We start from the raw sequence: 17,812 nt of genomic DNA on the forward strand, positions 1-17,812 counted from the left end.
ACACACAAGGAGATATTGCTTTTCATTTTCCCAGGAAGGGAGTAAGCTCAGAAGATCCTCAAGCCAGACATTACCTGGTGCATGCTTGCTGGCCACGTGGCAGGCAGTCGGCCTGCAGGATTTGCCCCTTCGGCTCCCAACAACACCTTGGCAAGAGCCAGGCCCGTGGCCTGAGCAGGATAGAAACAGGCTATGATGGCTCCCACGCCGTCATGTGCTTTGGCCCAGCCCACGTCAAGTGGGCCTGCATTGAACAGTAGCAGAATCACTGGACGCCCCGCAGCTGGAATCAAAGCCAACGTGAGGTTATTAGCAGACAGGCCAAATCGATACCATGTATGTGCCCTAAGGCGAGGGCTGGATGACCAAGCCAATGTGCCTCTTCTTGGGGCTTCTGCTGTCCCCCGTTTCCCTATAAAACACTTGAAGGGTGTGTTGCTGAGCAGACCTGAATGGAGAAACATGCCTTGGCCAAGTATTCTATGGAATTCAGCAAGAACTCAGGTTGCGAGAGACCTTACCAGAGGAGGAAAAGCCCTTGCTCCAGGCTGCTTGGCACAAGGAATTGGCCATAGCTGGCCACAGGTCAGTGGTGAAGCAGCTGGGCAGCCCTCTGCCAGGGATGCTTTGAGGTCGATTCCTGCATTGAGCAGGGGGTTGGACTCGATGGCCTTAGAGGCCCCTTCCAACTCTATTGTTCTATGATTCTATGAAACCCTGGAGAGCCGCTGCTGTCAGTCAGTGTTGGCTAGATGGGTCAAGGCTCTGACTCAGTATAAGACAACCTATGTTCTTAAAAGACACCATCTTGCTTTGCCGCACTAGACGCCCAGCGCCTGGAAGCACATCGAGTTCCCTTTACCCGCTGGAGCTCACGCAATTCCAAACAAACAAACTCACCCCATTTCACGACGTCCTGCAGAAGTTCCAGCTGGTGCCCGGGCAAGTCCAAGTCCTTCCGATCACAGTTTTCTCTCTCCAGGTAAAGTCCTGAGGAGACAAAAAACAAGAAGGCGTATTAAATGGAGCCCTTCTCCTCCCCCATTCCCTCTGTCTCCATCCCACACACACATGACTTCCACAACCTGGTGTCCTCCAGATGTGTTGGAATGCAACTCCCATAATAACCAACCACCACCTTCAGATGTGTTGGACTACAGAAATCCATAATCCCCCAGCCAGCTATTGGGCTGGGGAGACCTGGCTTCAGATCTCTACTCGCCCACGAAGCTCACTGGGTGACTATGGGCCAGTCAGGATCTCTCAGCCTAACCTCCCTCACAGGGTTGCTGTGAAGACAGAATGAGTTGGGAGGGAAAGAGAAGGCACGTCTGCGAGAAGGAAGGCAAGATTTAAACATAAAATAAAACAAAAACTCCTGAAAGACAGGATTGGTTTTGTAGGGTTGATGAAACACTTAGCCACAGAGGCCGATGTGCATATATATATATATATATATATATATATATATATATATATATACATACATTATAAATATGACAGAGTGCCACTAAGTCCTATGCATTAATAAAACATCTTATAAATCTGGCATATTGCAAAGGTATAACATACGAGTCCTTACACACTAGAAGGAAGTGTCTGTAGAATGTCTTCCAGTAAAAAGATTGTCTCCTGTATTCATCTATGGGCACCTGAAAAGGACACTCTTCCAATTCATTCTTCTATTCTTAGTCCATTTCTTCTGGGCTCTGCCAGGTGTTTCCATGCAGTTATGATAAGATCAAGGTCTCATCGTGGGACCTTGGCACCCTGTCATATTTATAAGGTTTTTATTAGGAAAAAAATAGTTTTTTCCTATTAGAAAAAAAAAAATGTTTTTAATATACTACGTGTTGTTTTATTGTACTCTATTTTACCTCGGATGCTACAGACCCCTGAAGAAGGCCTTATGATGAAGGACAGGCCCAAATGCATTGGGCTTCTTGTCAATACATTTATTTTGCATCCTGACCACCTGTTCCTCTCCTCTGTGACCTGCTTTGGACGCTCATCTCCTTCCTGCACTCTGCTTAACGTGGGAGTGAGAGTTGCGCATTAAGAAGGGCTTGGGGTTGGAACTTTTTCCACCCGAGACCCAAATTCTGTTTCACAGTTCTCAGGGGCGAAATTCCCCGGCCTGAGGAAGGTGAGTGGCACTGCTCCAATACGCCTTTTTCGGTTACGTGTGCCCCTTACCTACACCCAGGCACGCGACCACGATGTCTGCTGCTTGTACCGCGGCCTTCACTTCAGCAGGGTAGTACTTCTTACAAGAGGCAGCGTGACATCCAGCGCCCAAGGTGACATTCGTCGAAATGGTTGCCAAGCCTCTCCTGCACCAGGCAGAGATGAAAAAAGCACTTAGATCATTAAAGATGAAAGTCAGGAGTGCGTCCATTTTCTGCCAAAAATTAGGGGTGTGCACGGACCCCCCGCTCCGCTTCACTTCCAGATCTGCGATTTGCGGATCGGGCCGCTCCGCTCCGCCCCCGCTCTGCCTATGTCCACTCCGCTCCGCTCGGAGCTCCGGATCCGGATCGGAGCTCCATTTCCCCCCCCCCCATAGGCTTGCATTAAGCTAAAAAAGTATACAACTTTTTTTCTGTTAAAGTTAGAAACCTCAAGTTTGGCACCATGACACCTCATGGAGGTATACACACGCATGCCAAGACTCAAGGCAATCCCATCATCCCCTGATTTTTGGGGAATTTATGAAAACCGGGCACCCCATTCACACCCCTTTCCATAGCTCCGTCAATTTGCACGTTAAAAATCTCAAACTCACCACCATGAAAGCTTGTCCAGGGGTGCACACGCACACCAAGACTCAAGGCAGTCCCATCATCCCCTGATTTTTGGGGAATTTTTGAAAATCGGGCACCCCATTCACACCCCTTTCCATAGCTCCGTCAATTTGCACGTTAAAAATCGCAAACTCGCCACCATGATAGCTTGTCCAGGGATACATACACACGCCGAGACTCAAGGCAGTCCCATCATCCCCTGATTTTTGGGGAATTTATGAAAACCGGGCACCCCATTCACACCCCTTTCCATAGCTCCATCAATTTGCACGTTAAAAATCTCAAACTCGCCACCATGAAAGCTTGTCCAGGGACGCACACTGAGACTCAAGGCAGTCCCATCATCCCCTGATTTTGGGGGAATTTATGAAAATCGGGCACCCCATTCACACCCCTTTCGATAGCTCCGTCAATTTGCACGTTAAAAACCTCAAACTCACCACCATGATAGCTTATCCAGGGATACACACGCACTCCCAGACTCAAGGCAGTCCCATCATCCCGTTTTTTGGCGGGGCTTAAACCTGCAGACTCAAGGCAGTCCCAGCGGCAGAGCCCGGTAAAGGACCAAGGGAAAGGGGGACCTTACCTGCCTCCGTCCGTGGTCCGTCGCCGTCTTCAATTGAGCCCGCGGTTCCACAAGCGGCCCAGGCTTCCTGGTGGAACCACGGGCTCAATTGAAGACGCCGACGGACCGCGGACAGAGGCAGGTAAGGGAGAGGAGGGCGGGGAGGGGGGTTACCGGGCCCTGCCGCCGTCGCCGCATGGGCGACAGCGGCAGGGCCCGGTAAACCCCACTTACCTTTCCGGCGGAGCTCCGGATTGAGGCGAAGGATCCGCCTTCACCTCGATCCTCTTCGCCACACTCCGCTGGCCCCCCAATCCTCTTCGCCTCCGCCTTAAGGGCAGGCAAAGCCTCTGCTCCGCTCCTGCTTCTCCGGTCCGATTAGAAGCGGAGCACATCCCTACCAAAAATAGCTAGATCCGGACTAGAGAACTGGGGACCTGCTGAGCCAAATGTGTCAAGCCCTATTTTACAGGCACACAAGTCCATCATGTGTTTGCAGTCCTGGACAGGCAACAAATGTTCAGGAACCTTCAGCAGGGCACCCTACATGGCTACCGTCCTGGGCTGGATTTCGCCCCATAGGTGGGCCATGCTGCGAAGGCCTGCTCAGTATTTTGCACCAAGACAACCTGACGTCTGTGGTCTCCATGAATAGAGCCTGTCCGCCTATATTTATGTCATCCCACTTTCCCTACCAGCCACCCAATGTGGGGTGATGGGAACCGTGGGACCTGGGTTCATACAAGAGTGGGATGGGTAAGGGAGAAAAATGCTGCCCCCCAAATGAGCGTGTGATGCAGCCGGCCCACCAAGACTCTCGTTCCCTGAAAAGGGGGGGCAACCAGTGAGCAACTTATAAGAGCGAGGATTTATTGAACAAGGAGAGGGAAAGGCAGGGGAGGAAGCAAAGCAAAAGAATAAAAATCTCTAAAAAATAAAATGGTGAGAAGGGAGTCCAATTGCTATAAGGTTCACAAAGGTAGGTTAATTCTTAAACCCTGTCTTGAGTGGTGCGGTTCATGGATCAGAAATAACTGTTTCATTTATTGACAAGGATCTATGGGGCTGGTTACTAGGGCATGTGGAAGGAGGTCAGAATGCTGCTGCTCTTTCCTGGTCTTTTCTCAGGCTCCTCAGGAACATTTTTCTGTTTCTGTCTCTCTCTCTCTGTACAGTCCTCAGAACTCTTTCCTCCCTCAGAACCAACCCTTCTGTCTACGGATGTATGGATTTTATTAAATCCATTTCCTCTGTGCTTTGCGGATTGTCAGGTATTTTCATTCTGTCATCTATTCATTGAGGGAATCGGATATTAACTAGAACTTCACTGTACTTGTTTTCAACTAACTAATTTCCAAATGTGCATCAATTAATGTGAATTAGTGCTAATGAGCATTAGCACAACGCCCCCCCACCCACCCCAAAAGTGAAAAAACAACCACAATCAGCAAGTCCGCTGAATCCATGTGACTGGGGAAAAGCCCGTCTGCCGCAGACTCCACAGGTTTGGATTCATAGAAATCTGAACTCATTTGAATTCCTTGCCGACGTCTCTGACCTCCCTTCTTCTGCTATAAAAAGCTCGAAGTAAAAAATAAAGGTGTTGAATTCCAGGCATTCCGCCAGATGGGCTGATCTCCATGGGGTTGTATTGTCTCCTGAGTATTCGGCTCTCAAGAGTTAGCTTTGGGATTAGGGGGAGGTTTGGGGTTTTTTAAAGTGAAAGACAGAGGGCAGCATGTAAACGGAAACAAAACAATTATTGGAGGGGAAAGGCACAGCCGCGGGCGTGGAGTTGTAGACTGAATGGATCTCTGAAAACAAGGCCTCAGCTAGACCTAGCATGATGGAGGTGTGAAGATCTCACGATATTTTCATCGCGAGATCTCCCCCTCTGTTTATACACAGGGCGCGATGACCTTGGAGGGAGAGGACGTCACACCCACCATTTTGTTTTTGTTGAAGAAAAAGAGAGCACGAATGCTCGTGTGCAAAAGGTAAGTTTTTTATTTTAAATAATTTCCCCCACTCCCCCCACCCCACCCCCAATGGGTGCAGAGCTCCTGAGGAGCTCTGCACCCCGTGCGCGGCTCCCGGCTCCTCACGAGTAACTGTGAGGAGCTGGGACAAACTACGATGCCGGCACACACATTCTGCAGTCTAGGGGTCAGCCCAAGACCGCAGAAAAAGCGGGCTCAAAGGCTAGGGCGAGATCCGGGATCATCCAGGATCATCCCTCCCTGCTCCCGGGATCCCCTGTGCATCATGTGGATCGCCCCAGGATATCGCCCCGTCTAGCTATGGCCCAAGGGTTATTTTCAAAGGAAGTTCTGGCCCAGGGAATGGTTTAAAAGGGACTTAATGCAGGTCTACTGGGGAAGGGGCCTGGATGGGAGGCAGGAGGAGAATACATATGCAGGGACACACTCTGAGCTCCAGAGAGGAAGAAGCGGGTGGAGGCATCAAAAGGTCCTAAGACAATTCCTGAGGAAGCATCCCGTTCCTTCAGAGTCCTGGTCCCTCATCTTGGATGCATTAGAAATGGGAAGAAAAAAGTGCCACGGAGGTCTCCTCTAACGGCAGCCCACAGGAATACAACAAGCTGCCTTAGACTGAGCCAGATCCTTCGTTCATCAAGCTCAGTACTGTTGACTCTGACTGGCAGCAAGTCTCCAAGGTTTCAGGCAGGATTCTGCCTAGCCCTCTCTGGAGATGCTGGTGATCAACTCTGGGACCTTCTGCATGCCAGGCAGGGGCTCTACCACTGAACCACAGCCCCTCCCAAAATATGAGGACCCACCTGGAATTCTTTCCACTGAGCCATGGAGCTTTTGCCAGCTGAGATCTTTTACAACAGACACAGTAGGGATTGAACCCTGGACCTCCTGCTCGCAAAGTAGGAGCTCTACTACTGAACTACCATCCTTCCCAGATTGCGACCTGGCTAGGGAGGCATCCTGGGCCTGCTGGCGCACCAAACCAGCTGATACACGAGATGCTGCCCAACTGAAAAGGGATGGACAGGATTGGTACACCCCTGCATGTTCTCAGCCTGGAGAATTCCAGCCCATATTTTTGTCGCCTGGCCCAGAGTCTGGCTAGCAAAGGGAAGAATACACAGAGGGAAGAATAAGTCTAGAGTGGAGCTTAGAGTTAAGTGGTAATCGTTTATTTTTATTTTATTACATGTATATCTCCCACCTTTTCTTCATTGTGGAAGTCAAAGTAGCTACATGGGATTCCGAGGCGGTCTCCCCTCCAAGCACTGACCAGACCCAGACCTGCTTAGCTTCAGCAAGGTGGCTGGCTGCCTCATGTGCCTTCAGACCACGCTCTGGAACCACCAACCCAATGTCTCACTGGGACTGGTTTCTAAGAATGAATTTTGTGGAATGTGGGGAAGAGTAGAATATACTGTAGGTCTTACCTGGGTGTATAGACGTACTGAGGATCTGGGATTGGAGCATAATCCCCATAGAGAAGATCAGGGTCGTCTGCAAAAGGCCCGACCAACTGCCAAGGAGAAATACAGGGCCACAAAGGGATTCAGGACAGAGATGCTCCACACCCAGAAGGTAAGAAGATCAAGTGCATTGTAGGGGGCGGAGCTTTTATTTATTACATTTAAACATTAAACATTAAACAAATAAACATTATTTATTACATTTATATACCGCCCCACAGCCAAAGCTCTTTGGGCGGTTCACAAAAGTTAAAACAATAAACATTAAAAAGTATACAAAATTTAAAAACCACCAGAAACGTAAAAACCACAGTATAAAAACAACAGTAGCTTTGCACGAAGGGAGGAGTCTACCATTATTATTCATGCCCTGATGGCCTTGCCTACAGAGCTGCTCTAGAAGATGACCAGAAAATCATGGTTGGCCATACTCTGGCCCAGCCTTCTCCAGATGTCTTGGACTTCAATCCCCATCATCTCTGACCATGGGGCTGATGGGTGCTGTATTCCAAAATATCTGAATGGCACCACTTTGGGGAAGACTGATTCAGCCACTCGCTTGTCGTAAAGGGCACATGACAACGTAAGAGCAACCTTCATGGATCAGAGTAGAGTACCATTTAGGTCAGTGGTCACAACAGTAGCCAACCAGATGCCTCTGGAAGCCCACAAGCAGGACGTGATGGCAAGAGGCCTCTCCCATTGTTGATCCCCAGCGACCACCTGTTACACAAGGCGCATACTGCCTCTGAAGTTGGAAATTCCATATAGCCATCATGACTAGTAGTCCTTGATGGATTTATCCTCTTGAATATGTCTAATCCCGGAACTGTGCTCTCTCGGCTGCACTCAATTCACATTGTGGCTTTTCAGCTACATGGGTACATGAGATCATCCGGAGAGGGCTTGAGCCAGGTCAGGTCTTGTCTCTAGGGAAAGTGCCTATAGTGTGGGCTATGCACCCTCCCCCCACTGTTAGCCCCACCAATGGCCACCTTGACCACATGATGGGCTCAACTGCCACTCTGAAAGACATGATCACTGTTAACAATGTGATTGTTGTCAGTACTTTCTGCATCCAGTCTCCTTCTGACCTCGCTCTTTACCTTCCCCGCTGCCTGTGTATAAACCTCTGTGCATCCACAATACTCCATGCATCTGATGAAGCAGGCTGTAGTCCACAAAAGCTTATCTAAGAATAAATGTGTTAGTCCCCCCCTTCTGGAAACTGGGGGAAATTATTCCCTAGGTTTCTCGGGGACAAAACAGACATTACTTAAAATGCATGTCTAGCAGTTACGTCTCCCACCCACCCCAGTTTTTAATCTAGAGAAGGTGCAGGACCCCAATCTGGATTGGTACCCTAGCATGGGGGTAAGGCTCCCTGCACCTCTTCTACAAGAAAACTAAAAAGATGTATCTGCTAAACAAATATTTAAAGTAATGTCTGTTTTGGCTCTCAATCACCTCATACAATCGTCACACACAGCAAAGGCCCCATCACTGTCAGGGTGAAGACGACCCTGGGTAGTATCCAATGTTAGTCCTACATAGAGTCGACCCATTGAAATGAATGGGACTTAGTTGTGACTCACATCTCATTCATTTCAGGACTAATGTTGGATACTATTCCCTAGCAGGAGAGAGCAAGGGTACGAGATGACCCCTCTACTAGCCCTTAGTGAATGCTTACCGCAATGCTCTTGCCCGAAACGTCTTGGGCCTTAAGAGGCAGGGTCCCGTCCTGGTTTTTTAGCAGGACGAAGGACTGAATGGCAGCATGAAGTGCCAGTTGGCGGTGAGCCACAGTCTGCACATCGCTGAGGCCCAGTGCATTGTAGGGGTTCATGGCCGGCGGGTCAAACTCACCCAGACGCATGCGGGTGCGGAAAAGTGGGCGGACGCGGGCCCGAACCGTCTGCAGAAGGTAGAGAGAAGGAACACAGACAGCTGGTGAAGGAATAACGTGATGGAGGAAGTGAGGTAGGGGGCAGTTGGAGCTCCCATACCCTTCTACGGTGCTAAGGCTTCTCATGATGTACTCTGGCCCCAGCATCCAGAATGGACGAGTTGATTGTGGTTCTTCATGGGGCAGCTAAATTGATCTTCTATGTTCAAAGGGGGAGGGAGGGCTTGCTGACCAGACCATGGTCTATGGTGTGGAGGAAGGCTTTCTCAACTGTGGCGCCCATCATGTGGAATGCCCTCCCCTTTGATGGCGCCCATCATGTGGAATGCCCTCCCCTTTGATATCAGGCCAGCTCCTATTGTTATTTAACAACTGAAGACACACTGGCTCGACCAGACGTTTCCCTGATTGATAGCACTGTCAAACTACTCCTGGTTATTTTAATGAGATGTTATGGTTTTTATCATTGCATTATTGTTTTGATGGTTGGCTTTTTTATTGTATTTTATCACGATTTCTTTTATTTTAAAATTAAAAGGGGACAGACATTTTCTGAAATAAATGTAATAAATAAACAAACAAACAAATGAGGGTGTATTTTCTCTACACTAAAAAACAAACACATAAATTTCTCTGAAACATAATCCAAATTCTGTTCTAAAAAAATAATATATTTTTTACAAAACGCGTGGGTGTATGTCTCCATTGCGACTTCCTCAAACGATTTTACAGACAATGGAGATAAACAAAGTATGTTTACTGAGGGTTCAACTCCTAGATCTAAACAAGAATAAACTTAAAAATCAAGAGAATAAGAAAAAGAGCTGACAAACTGTTTTTGGGGTGGTATGTAAGATTCTGATCCATTTCAGGACATCCTGAGGGAATCCATTTTGTGACAGGAAGGTGCAACTACCTCGACAATGAATCTTATCAAAGGCTTTTCCAGCATCTAGTGACACCAGGGCTGCTGGGTCTTCCCATGTATTGTGAAGGACCATCGTATTAGCCAGCACTCTAAGCAATTTCTCCTTGCTGCAAGGGTCCTGCCAGAAACTCACTATGTTGAGTTTTCAGTTGTGGAAAATTTTGATAGGACCAGAATGTTTAATTACCACTTCCTTTGGTCCCCTACCCTTACAAAGCTCAGAATGAGAATCCGTGCATTAATATTTTGTGGAGTCATGAACGCAATTTTATCCATACTTTTAATCAACAGTATGTAATTCCTAGTCTGATATTGTTTAAAATTATATGCTAGAATCCTGCCTGGTTTTTCAGTCCTCTTCCACTAACACTGGCAAGGACATGTTAAGGCAGATTCTGCCTTTGATGACAGTAGATTGTTTATGTTATATTTTGCTCTCTGTAGAGAACTACCCTATTTCTTCAATTCTAAGACACACTTTTCCTCCCAGATAAACATCTCTAAAAATGGGGTGCGTCTTAGGGTTTTTTTTCCTGTTGGTGGTACTGAAATTAATGTGCGTCTTACTATCGATGGCATCTTACAATCGAAGAAATAAAGTATTCATTTCTTTCTGAAAGCAAAAAAGTAGCACATACATTTTTAAAAATAAATACACAAAATTCAGAGGAGCATTATGGATTGCAATCTAGATTCTATGATTCCTGCAATTAACACTCTTGAAGATTACGTAGATTAGGCAAAAAAACTAAGGGCAATGGGGAAACCTGAAAGTTCACTGGAACTTTCAACTGAAGAAGTAATTGATGAACCTGTACAACACTGCAAAAGCATATATTTGTTTCAAGATCTGATGAGGAACAAATAAAAAGTGTTTTGTTGAAATTTAGGATGCCTGCACCACCACAATTACGTGTAAAGATAAACAATGCATGGACTCCATGAGTTCTAGTCCTTGATTTACTCTGGTATTATTTATTTATTTATTTAATTATTTATTTATTAAATCAAGCAATTTAAAAGACTCCTATGTAATGAAGACCCTGGGCCTGATGGATTTATTTGAAATTATTGTAACGAGTTCTCCTACTCTCTGGAATATATGTCCTTAACCTCGTGCTCTCCAGGTGGGTTGCGCTACATACATTATGGTGGGACATGGGACAGGGCTTTCTCTGTTGTGGCACCCCACTTGTGGAATATTCCCCTCTTGGAGGCCCGATTGGTGCCGACACTGGCTTCATTTCGACACCAAGTTAAAACATGCCTTTTTATCAAAGTCTTTGAGGGCTAAATTCTCCATGGTTACACATAGTTTTAATTGTTTTTAAGCTTTTAAAAATCTGCCGGTTTTAATTTGTTAATAATACATTTTTAGCTGTGTAAATTATTTGTGTTTATATTGTTCTGATTTTGTCTGTATGCCGCCGTGAGGTCCTAGTGATAATAGGGCGGGATACAAATGTTTTAATAAATAAATAAATAAACTCCCGCCATGGCTGGCTGGGGATGCTGAAATTTGTATTCCAAACCACCTGGCGGCTATCAGGTTGGTGAAGGAACAGTGGAAATGCTTTAGCCATTCCTCAATGGAAGAACCTCCTTGATTGTCTTTTTCTTCTTCTTTTCCTTAACTTTTCTTTTCTTTTCTTTCCCTACCCCCTGGGCCCCTAAGCAGCACTGCATCCACTGAGCCACGTGGCCCACTCTTTCTTCCTCCACTTACCTCCAAGGAGATCTTTCCCATGGCAACCGCCTTGCCTACATAAGTGAAAAAGTTGTGCCTCATCGCAAGCGAAACTTCCAGGTTGCATCCGGCATTCACGGAAGCTACAACGACAAGGATGAACCCCCGTCATTAGCACGGGGGTTCAACGCACCCCTTCCCTCAACCACCGCTTGCCTGTGAGGCACGGCTGGGCTATCTATTTGGGAAGAGCCATCGCTCCACGTTAGAGCGAGGGATATTGCAGAAATCCACAACAGAATCAAATGAGTTTGGATTTTTATGAAACCAACCCATGGATTCCTCAGCAGACCAGCTTTTCTGGAGTCTCATGGATTTCGTGGACTTGAAGCATGTTTTGTTTTGTTTTTTTAACTTTCTGGATTTTTATTTTATTTTATTTGCAAATTTAGTCGTAGAAAATACGTAAAAAAAATTTTTTTAAATGCCATTGGCTGAAAAAGCACATTTCCTCCATAGGCTAAAGCATGAAAATGCACATCTGGGGGTGAGTTGCGCAATTTGGGAGGGGCTTTGCACATCTTCGCTAGTGTGTATTTGCACAAATGCAAATTCGCACAGGTGCAAATTCGCGCAAATCTGGGAAACCCAACTCCCAAGCACTTGGCAATCCACAAAACGCAGACCGAACACATTATACAAAGCCTGTACATCTCTAACCAGAGCACAGAAAGTTCAGCCTCCAGGTAATGCAGGGAAAGCTTCACTTCTGACACCCTGGCTCACACCCAGGTGCCAGTCAAGGCGGTCAGGCTGTGAGCTAGATGGACTGGCGCTCTCGCTCAGTGGAGGGGCGCTTCCTCTGTTCCTGAGCTAGCTAAGTGCATGGCTGCCTGAGGTGAACAATCCAGATGGCACGCCTAAAGAAAACACACCATTAACTGAACAATTTGCTGATATGTGCTGACCTTTAATGACCCCTCAAAACCACTGCTTCCATCCACTTCATAGGAAGGCCGGCCCTGCCCCAACTTCTACGGCTAATTGCTCTTCGCTGTTTGTATAAACTAGGCCTTAAGGCAAGGGTGAGCAGCTCTGGGTGAGCAGGGGAACACTGTCCACCTCCTGGACACACCCACACCCTGGTGGGCTGCACTCCTGATGCCACCAGCAAAAACAACAACAACACCCCAGCACTTTGTTGCCCAATTTCAGCGGCAAACTGCTCCAGAGGCTTAAAAGGAACCAATTGAGCTGGTTTTCAAGGATTCTTTTGCTGCCTAATTTCAGCCACGTGGCAACAGGGGCTGCACCAGAGGCTGGGGGACAGGGATGCGCCCGTGGCCTGTGGAGCACCTGTAGCCCATTTAACGAAAAATTGGCAATGGAGGCCCACAGCAATTGCTGGTTATTCCAGGTGACGTGGTGTCGTGTCCTTCCCAAGCCCTTGTACTTTCAATGGGAGGCAAATGATGAGCTTCTAAGTAATCCACAAAGCTTTTATTAAGCAACAAACGTCTCTTAATCGAGTCTACTTCTTTATAACGATGCCCTAAGCAATTACTATGCAAACTAAGCAAGACAACTGTCTGTTCAAGGAGAGAGAGAGAGAGAGAGAGAGAGAGAAGTTACTTCTCAAATGCCCATACTTCAAAGGGCCTGCTGCGGTGGTAGGTTCTGGCGCAATCTCTCCGACTTTCTCACGGTCTCTTTATGGCGCTGTGCGTTTGAGCTTCCGGCGGATTCTAGCATCAGTTAGTGCCAGTGCTGGCGCTGCCATAGAGGCAGCTCACGCAACGGCCTAGAGCGCCAAAGTAAGGGGGGTGCTGAACAGTGCCCCTGGAAGCCGCTCTCCCACAGCGGCTCTGAGAGGGCAGCTTCCAGGCGCGCCGTTCCAAAGCCGCCCCCCAACCCCAGCGTCCTGGCTTCAAAGCCAGGAGCGGCTTCCGGCCAGGTGCTGGCTTTGAAGCCAGGACACTGGGGCGGGGGGTGGCTTTTGAATGGCGTACCCGGCTGGAAGCCGCTCACCTGCATATGGCGCAAAATAGTCTGGCATCAGCCCTGGTTAGTGTTTCAGAATGCTCACCCCCGGAAGCTCCGTCATTTCCCTCTGAGGGTGTAGGATTTGGCCTTGAGGAGATAAGCTCTGGAGTGGGCTGATTCGCAGTTGAGGAATCTCCCGTGAGAGCTTCCTCCCCCACTGGTATGGTCTGGCTGGTGTCTGGCACTGCGTCTTCTAGTTCTGAATCTTATTCTGATTGATTACCTGAAACCCCTTCTCCCGAAACAGGGGCAGTAGGGTTAGACATGACACGTGGCCTCCCATCCACCTTTCCTGGAAGAATTGTGGTCCCTGGAGGCTGAAGGGCAGGGCAGGATGAAACGAACGTGGCCTCCTGACCACAGCTTGAGAAGCACACTAAAAGGACCTCCAGGAACTGAACCCATGATAGAGCTAGGCTCACAGGGAGCCAGCAGCCCTGGGCTGAGGCCACACTCCCTGCCCTGGACAGCTCACCTATTGCCGTCTCCAGGATGCTGTGTGTGAACATGTGCCCAATCATGATCAGCTCCACAGCTCCCTCATCGCTCACCACATAGCCCTCAAAGCCCCATTCGCCACGCAGGATGTCTGTGAGCAGCTTCTTGTTAGCACAGGCAGGGATTCCATTAATCCTACCAGAGGCAGAAGAATTTATTAGCAGACCGAAAATCACAGGAAAAACTGCTGTTGTCGCCCCGTTTCCTGTTCTTACCGCCAACAGTAGCATTCAGCATTTGCATAGCACATGCTATGTAGTGTGGTGTAGTGGGTAGAGTGTTGGACTGTGAGACGGGAGATCCGGGTTCTAGTCCCTACTCAGCCATGGAAGCTCACTGGGTGACTTTGGCCCCGTCACAGTCCACCCCACCCCAAAGGGTTGTTGTTGTGGGGATAAAATGGAGAGGAGGTGGTGGATTATGTACGCCGCCTTGGGTTTGTTGGAGGAAAAGAGGCGGGATATAATAATAATAATAATAATAATAATACTTCAGAGGTTCAAAGCAGTCCGCCTACATTAATTCATTAAAACTTACAACAAACCTAAGAGGTAGGCTAGTGTTATTATTCCCTTCTTGCAGGTAGGAGTATGGAGAGGGTGGGTGAAGCCAGAGAGGATACTGGGTCAAGCAGCTGCCATGAAATTTGAATGGGGGATTTTTTAAAACTCACACCACTAGCTACTATTCTTCCTAGAACAGAATAGAGGGAGCCCTAGTTTCCTCCACAGATTTATCAGGACTTTGCTTTTAATTTATTATTATTATTATTATTATTATTATTATTATTATTATTATTTATTTATTTATTTATTTATTTATATAGCACCATCAATGTACATGGTGCTGTACAGATAACACAGTAAATAGCAAGACCCTGCCGCATAGGCTTACAATCTAATAAAGTTGTAGTAAACAATAAAGAGGGAAGGAGAATGCAAACAGGCACAGGGAAGTGTAAACAGGCACCGGGTAGGGTGAAGCTAACAGTATAGAGTCAGAACAAACTCAATATTTGAAGGCTATAGGGAAAAGAAAAGTTTTTAGCTGAGTTTTAAAAGCAGTGATTGAGTTTGTCTTAGGGCTTGGACACAGAACCTACGCCTAACATCACAACCAATTCACATCTGAGAAATGCAAAGTAAAGAAGAACAGCATCTGAGAAAGTGCCGACAGTGTTTTCCTAACTGCCAAGGAATCATAGCCTGTTCCTACAAAACTGGGGACACATTGCTCCCTCATCATAGGCTCAAATCAAGCCTCTCCTCACTTCCCTCACTCACTCCAGTTCTCCTGCACTAACAAGTACTGGGAACCTGGTGGAGAACTGTGAACACCATAGAAAAACAAGAACTTCCATCAGGAAAATGACATTTTCAGCAATCCTAAGGGATAATTTTGTAAACCCTATTTCATTTCTCTGGTGTTGGATACCATCATAAAACTTGATGTTATGCCTCACCTAAGATCCAGTGAAAATAAAATGCAGCACATTATTACCCCCTCCACAAGAGGAATAGATGTCACTGCATATCGCGAGTCCTATCATACCCCGTCATGACAGGTCAGGTCTGAACAAAGATGGGGAATGCAAAACACTCACCACCACCCCAAACCTGCTAGAAACCAACAATGTGGGAATGGCGTCACAGGGTTGCTCTGAAATTCTTCTCCCTCACTGACTGGCGACTGTGTGTAACGCAGGAGCCAGGACATCAGATTACTTCAAAAATAAGGTGCATTCAAGCCAAACATTATCTGGCAAGCCTGAATGAGTAAGAACATAAGAGGAGCCATGCTGGACCTAGCAAGAAGTCTAAAAGAGCATTTGGCGTTATCAACACCAGCTACTACTTTGTTCTCTGTCAAACATAAAACAACATTTGTCGTTTCAAACCCCTCAAGGACTGCAACGCACAACAGTGTGGAGTTTTTGAACGCAATTCCAGAATTGATTGTTGCTCAGTGATAGAGCTCCTGCTTTGCATGCAATTCCCGGGATCTCTAGGTAGGGCTGGAAAACCTCCTGCCTGAAACCCTGGAGAGATGCTGCCAGACAGTGTCGACAGTACTGGGCTAGATGGACCAAGGGTCTACCTCAGAATAAGGCAGTTTCCTAAGTAAATCAAACAAATAGATCAATACAGAAGTAAACGCATAGGGAAGGAGGAAACAGAAGCCAGGAGCCCAGCATCTATTGCTTCAACCCTTCTCCAACCAAGTGAGTTCAGGAATCCTCACCCTCCACCCACCTCTGCAACTAGAGGGGAAAAATGAGTCCTGACTCCCAATGGTCATACAGTTTCCAGACCTCGGAAGCCCCTCTAGGGCACACAAATCCTTAAAGGAAATCAGTGAGGGAGGGGACCCAGACACACCTACCTGTTATAGCTGCACATGACGCTGAAGGTTCCAGCTCGTACGCAGGCCTCAAATTGAGGCAGGAAGGTCATGCGCCAATCACGCTCGTCCACCTGACACGGAGCACAGACAAAATTTCCACCTGGTTTACAGCTAACACACACACACACGAGCATCACTGGTACAATTCTAGGCATTTAGAAATTTGCAAGTGAAGTGCTTACAAAATTGGTTCTGGTTTTTATTAGTTTTTATTTTACGTTGAAATCTCGCCCTTCCTCCAGCAAACATGACTCTCTTTTCTTCCCTACTCATTCTGTTCACATAACCACCCTGTGAGGGAGGTTAGGCTGAGAGAGCCTGACTGGCCCACAGTCACCCAGTGTCTGGGTGATTATGGGAACTGTATGCACTGCGAAGTGATGTGCCAGCAGTGCCTGGGTGATTATGGGAACTGTATGCACTGCGAAGTGATGTGCCAGCAGTGCCTGGGTGATTATGGGAACTGTATGCACTGCGAAGTGATGTGCCAGCAGTGCCTGGGTGATTATGGGAACTGTATGCACTGCGAAGTGATGTGCCAGCAGTGCCTGGGTGATTATGGGAACTGTATGCACTGCGAAGTGATGGGCCAGCAGTGTCTGGGTGATTATGGGAACTGTATGCACTGCGAAGTGATGGGCCAGCAGTGCCTGGGTGATTATGGGAACTGTATGCACTGCGAAGTGATGGGCCAGCAGTGTCTGGGTGATTATGGGAACTGTATGCACTGCGAAGTGATGGGCCAGCAGTGTCTGGGTGATTATGGGAACTGTATGCACTGCGAAGTGATGGGCCAGCAGTGACTGGGTGATTATGGGAACTGTATGCACTGCGAAGTGATGTGCCAGCAGTGCCTGGGTGATTATGGGAACTGTATGCACTGCGAAGTGATGTGCCAGCAGTGCCTGGGTGATTATGGGAACTGTATGCACTGCGAAGTGATGTGCCAGCAGTGTCTGGGTGATTATGGGAACTGTATGCACTGCGAAGTGATGTGCCAGCAGTGCCTGGGTGATTATGGGAACTGTATGCACTGCGAAGTGATGTGCCAGCAGTGCCTGGGTGATTATGGGAACTGTATGCACTGCGAAGTGATGTGCCAGCAGGGCCGGCGCCAGACTATTTTGCGCCCTAGGCTAGGCAAGCTATTTGCACACACACACACCCCAAAAACTGCCAACTTCGATTTTTAAGAAAGGATGTTTTGTAGAAAAGATAAAAAGCACACCTCTTGAACTTACTATGTTTTTTTCTTAAAACAGCTAATTTGTATAAAACTGTGACCCTTAAAGGTCAGCACTGGGCCCCTCTGAGGTCTGCACCCTCGGCGGCTGCCTAGTTGGCCTAATGGTAGCGCCGCCCCTGTGTGCTAGTTAGGAACGTCTGTCCCTAGTGGCTGAAGATGTTACAGCGGGCTTCAACTACATGGACACCTTTAAATTAATTTAAATTCATTGATGCTTTTTAAAAACAAAACAACCATAAAGTGCATGCCCTTAGTATGTGTGC

General features: G+C 47.5%; 1 protein-coding gene across 1 annotated transcript in view; it reads right to left on the reverse strand.

Annotated features, from left to right (window-relative positions):
* Nucleotides 1–17,812, reverse strand: part of LOC134408101 (uncharacterized) — a 32,492-nt gene that overhangs the window by 3,218 nt on the left and 11,462 nt on the right. Inside the window, exons 6-13 of the mRNA XM_063140189.1 lie at nt 16,283–16,374; nt 13,878–14,035; nt 11,399–11,502; nt 8,529–8,753; nt 6,800–6,885; nt 2,197–2,333; nt 901–990; nt 75–283 (exon numbers count right to left, since the gene is read on the reverse strand). Of these exons, the coding sequence (XP_062996259.1) occupies nt 75–283; nt 901–990; nt 2,197–2,333; nt 6,800–6,885; nt 8,529–8,753; nt 11,399–11,502; nt 13,878–14,035; nt 16,283–16,374 (1,101 nt within the window). The remainder of the gene's footprint in view (nt 1–74; nt 284–900; nt 991–2,196; nt 2,334–6,799; nt 6,886–8,528; nt 8,754–11,398; nt 11,503–13,877; nt 14,036–16,282; nt 16,375–17,812) is intronic.

Source organism: Elgaria multicarinata, chromosome 13 (genome assembly GCF_023053635.1).
Source record: "Elgaria multicarinata webbii isolate HBS135686 ecotype San Diego chromosome 13, rElgMul1.1.pri, whole genome shotgun sequence".
NCBI classification, from domain to species: Eukaryota; Metazoa; Chordata; class Lepidosauria; order Squamata; family Anguidae; genus Elgaria; species Elgaria multicarinata.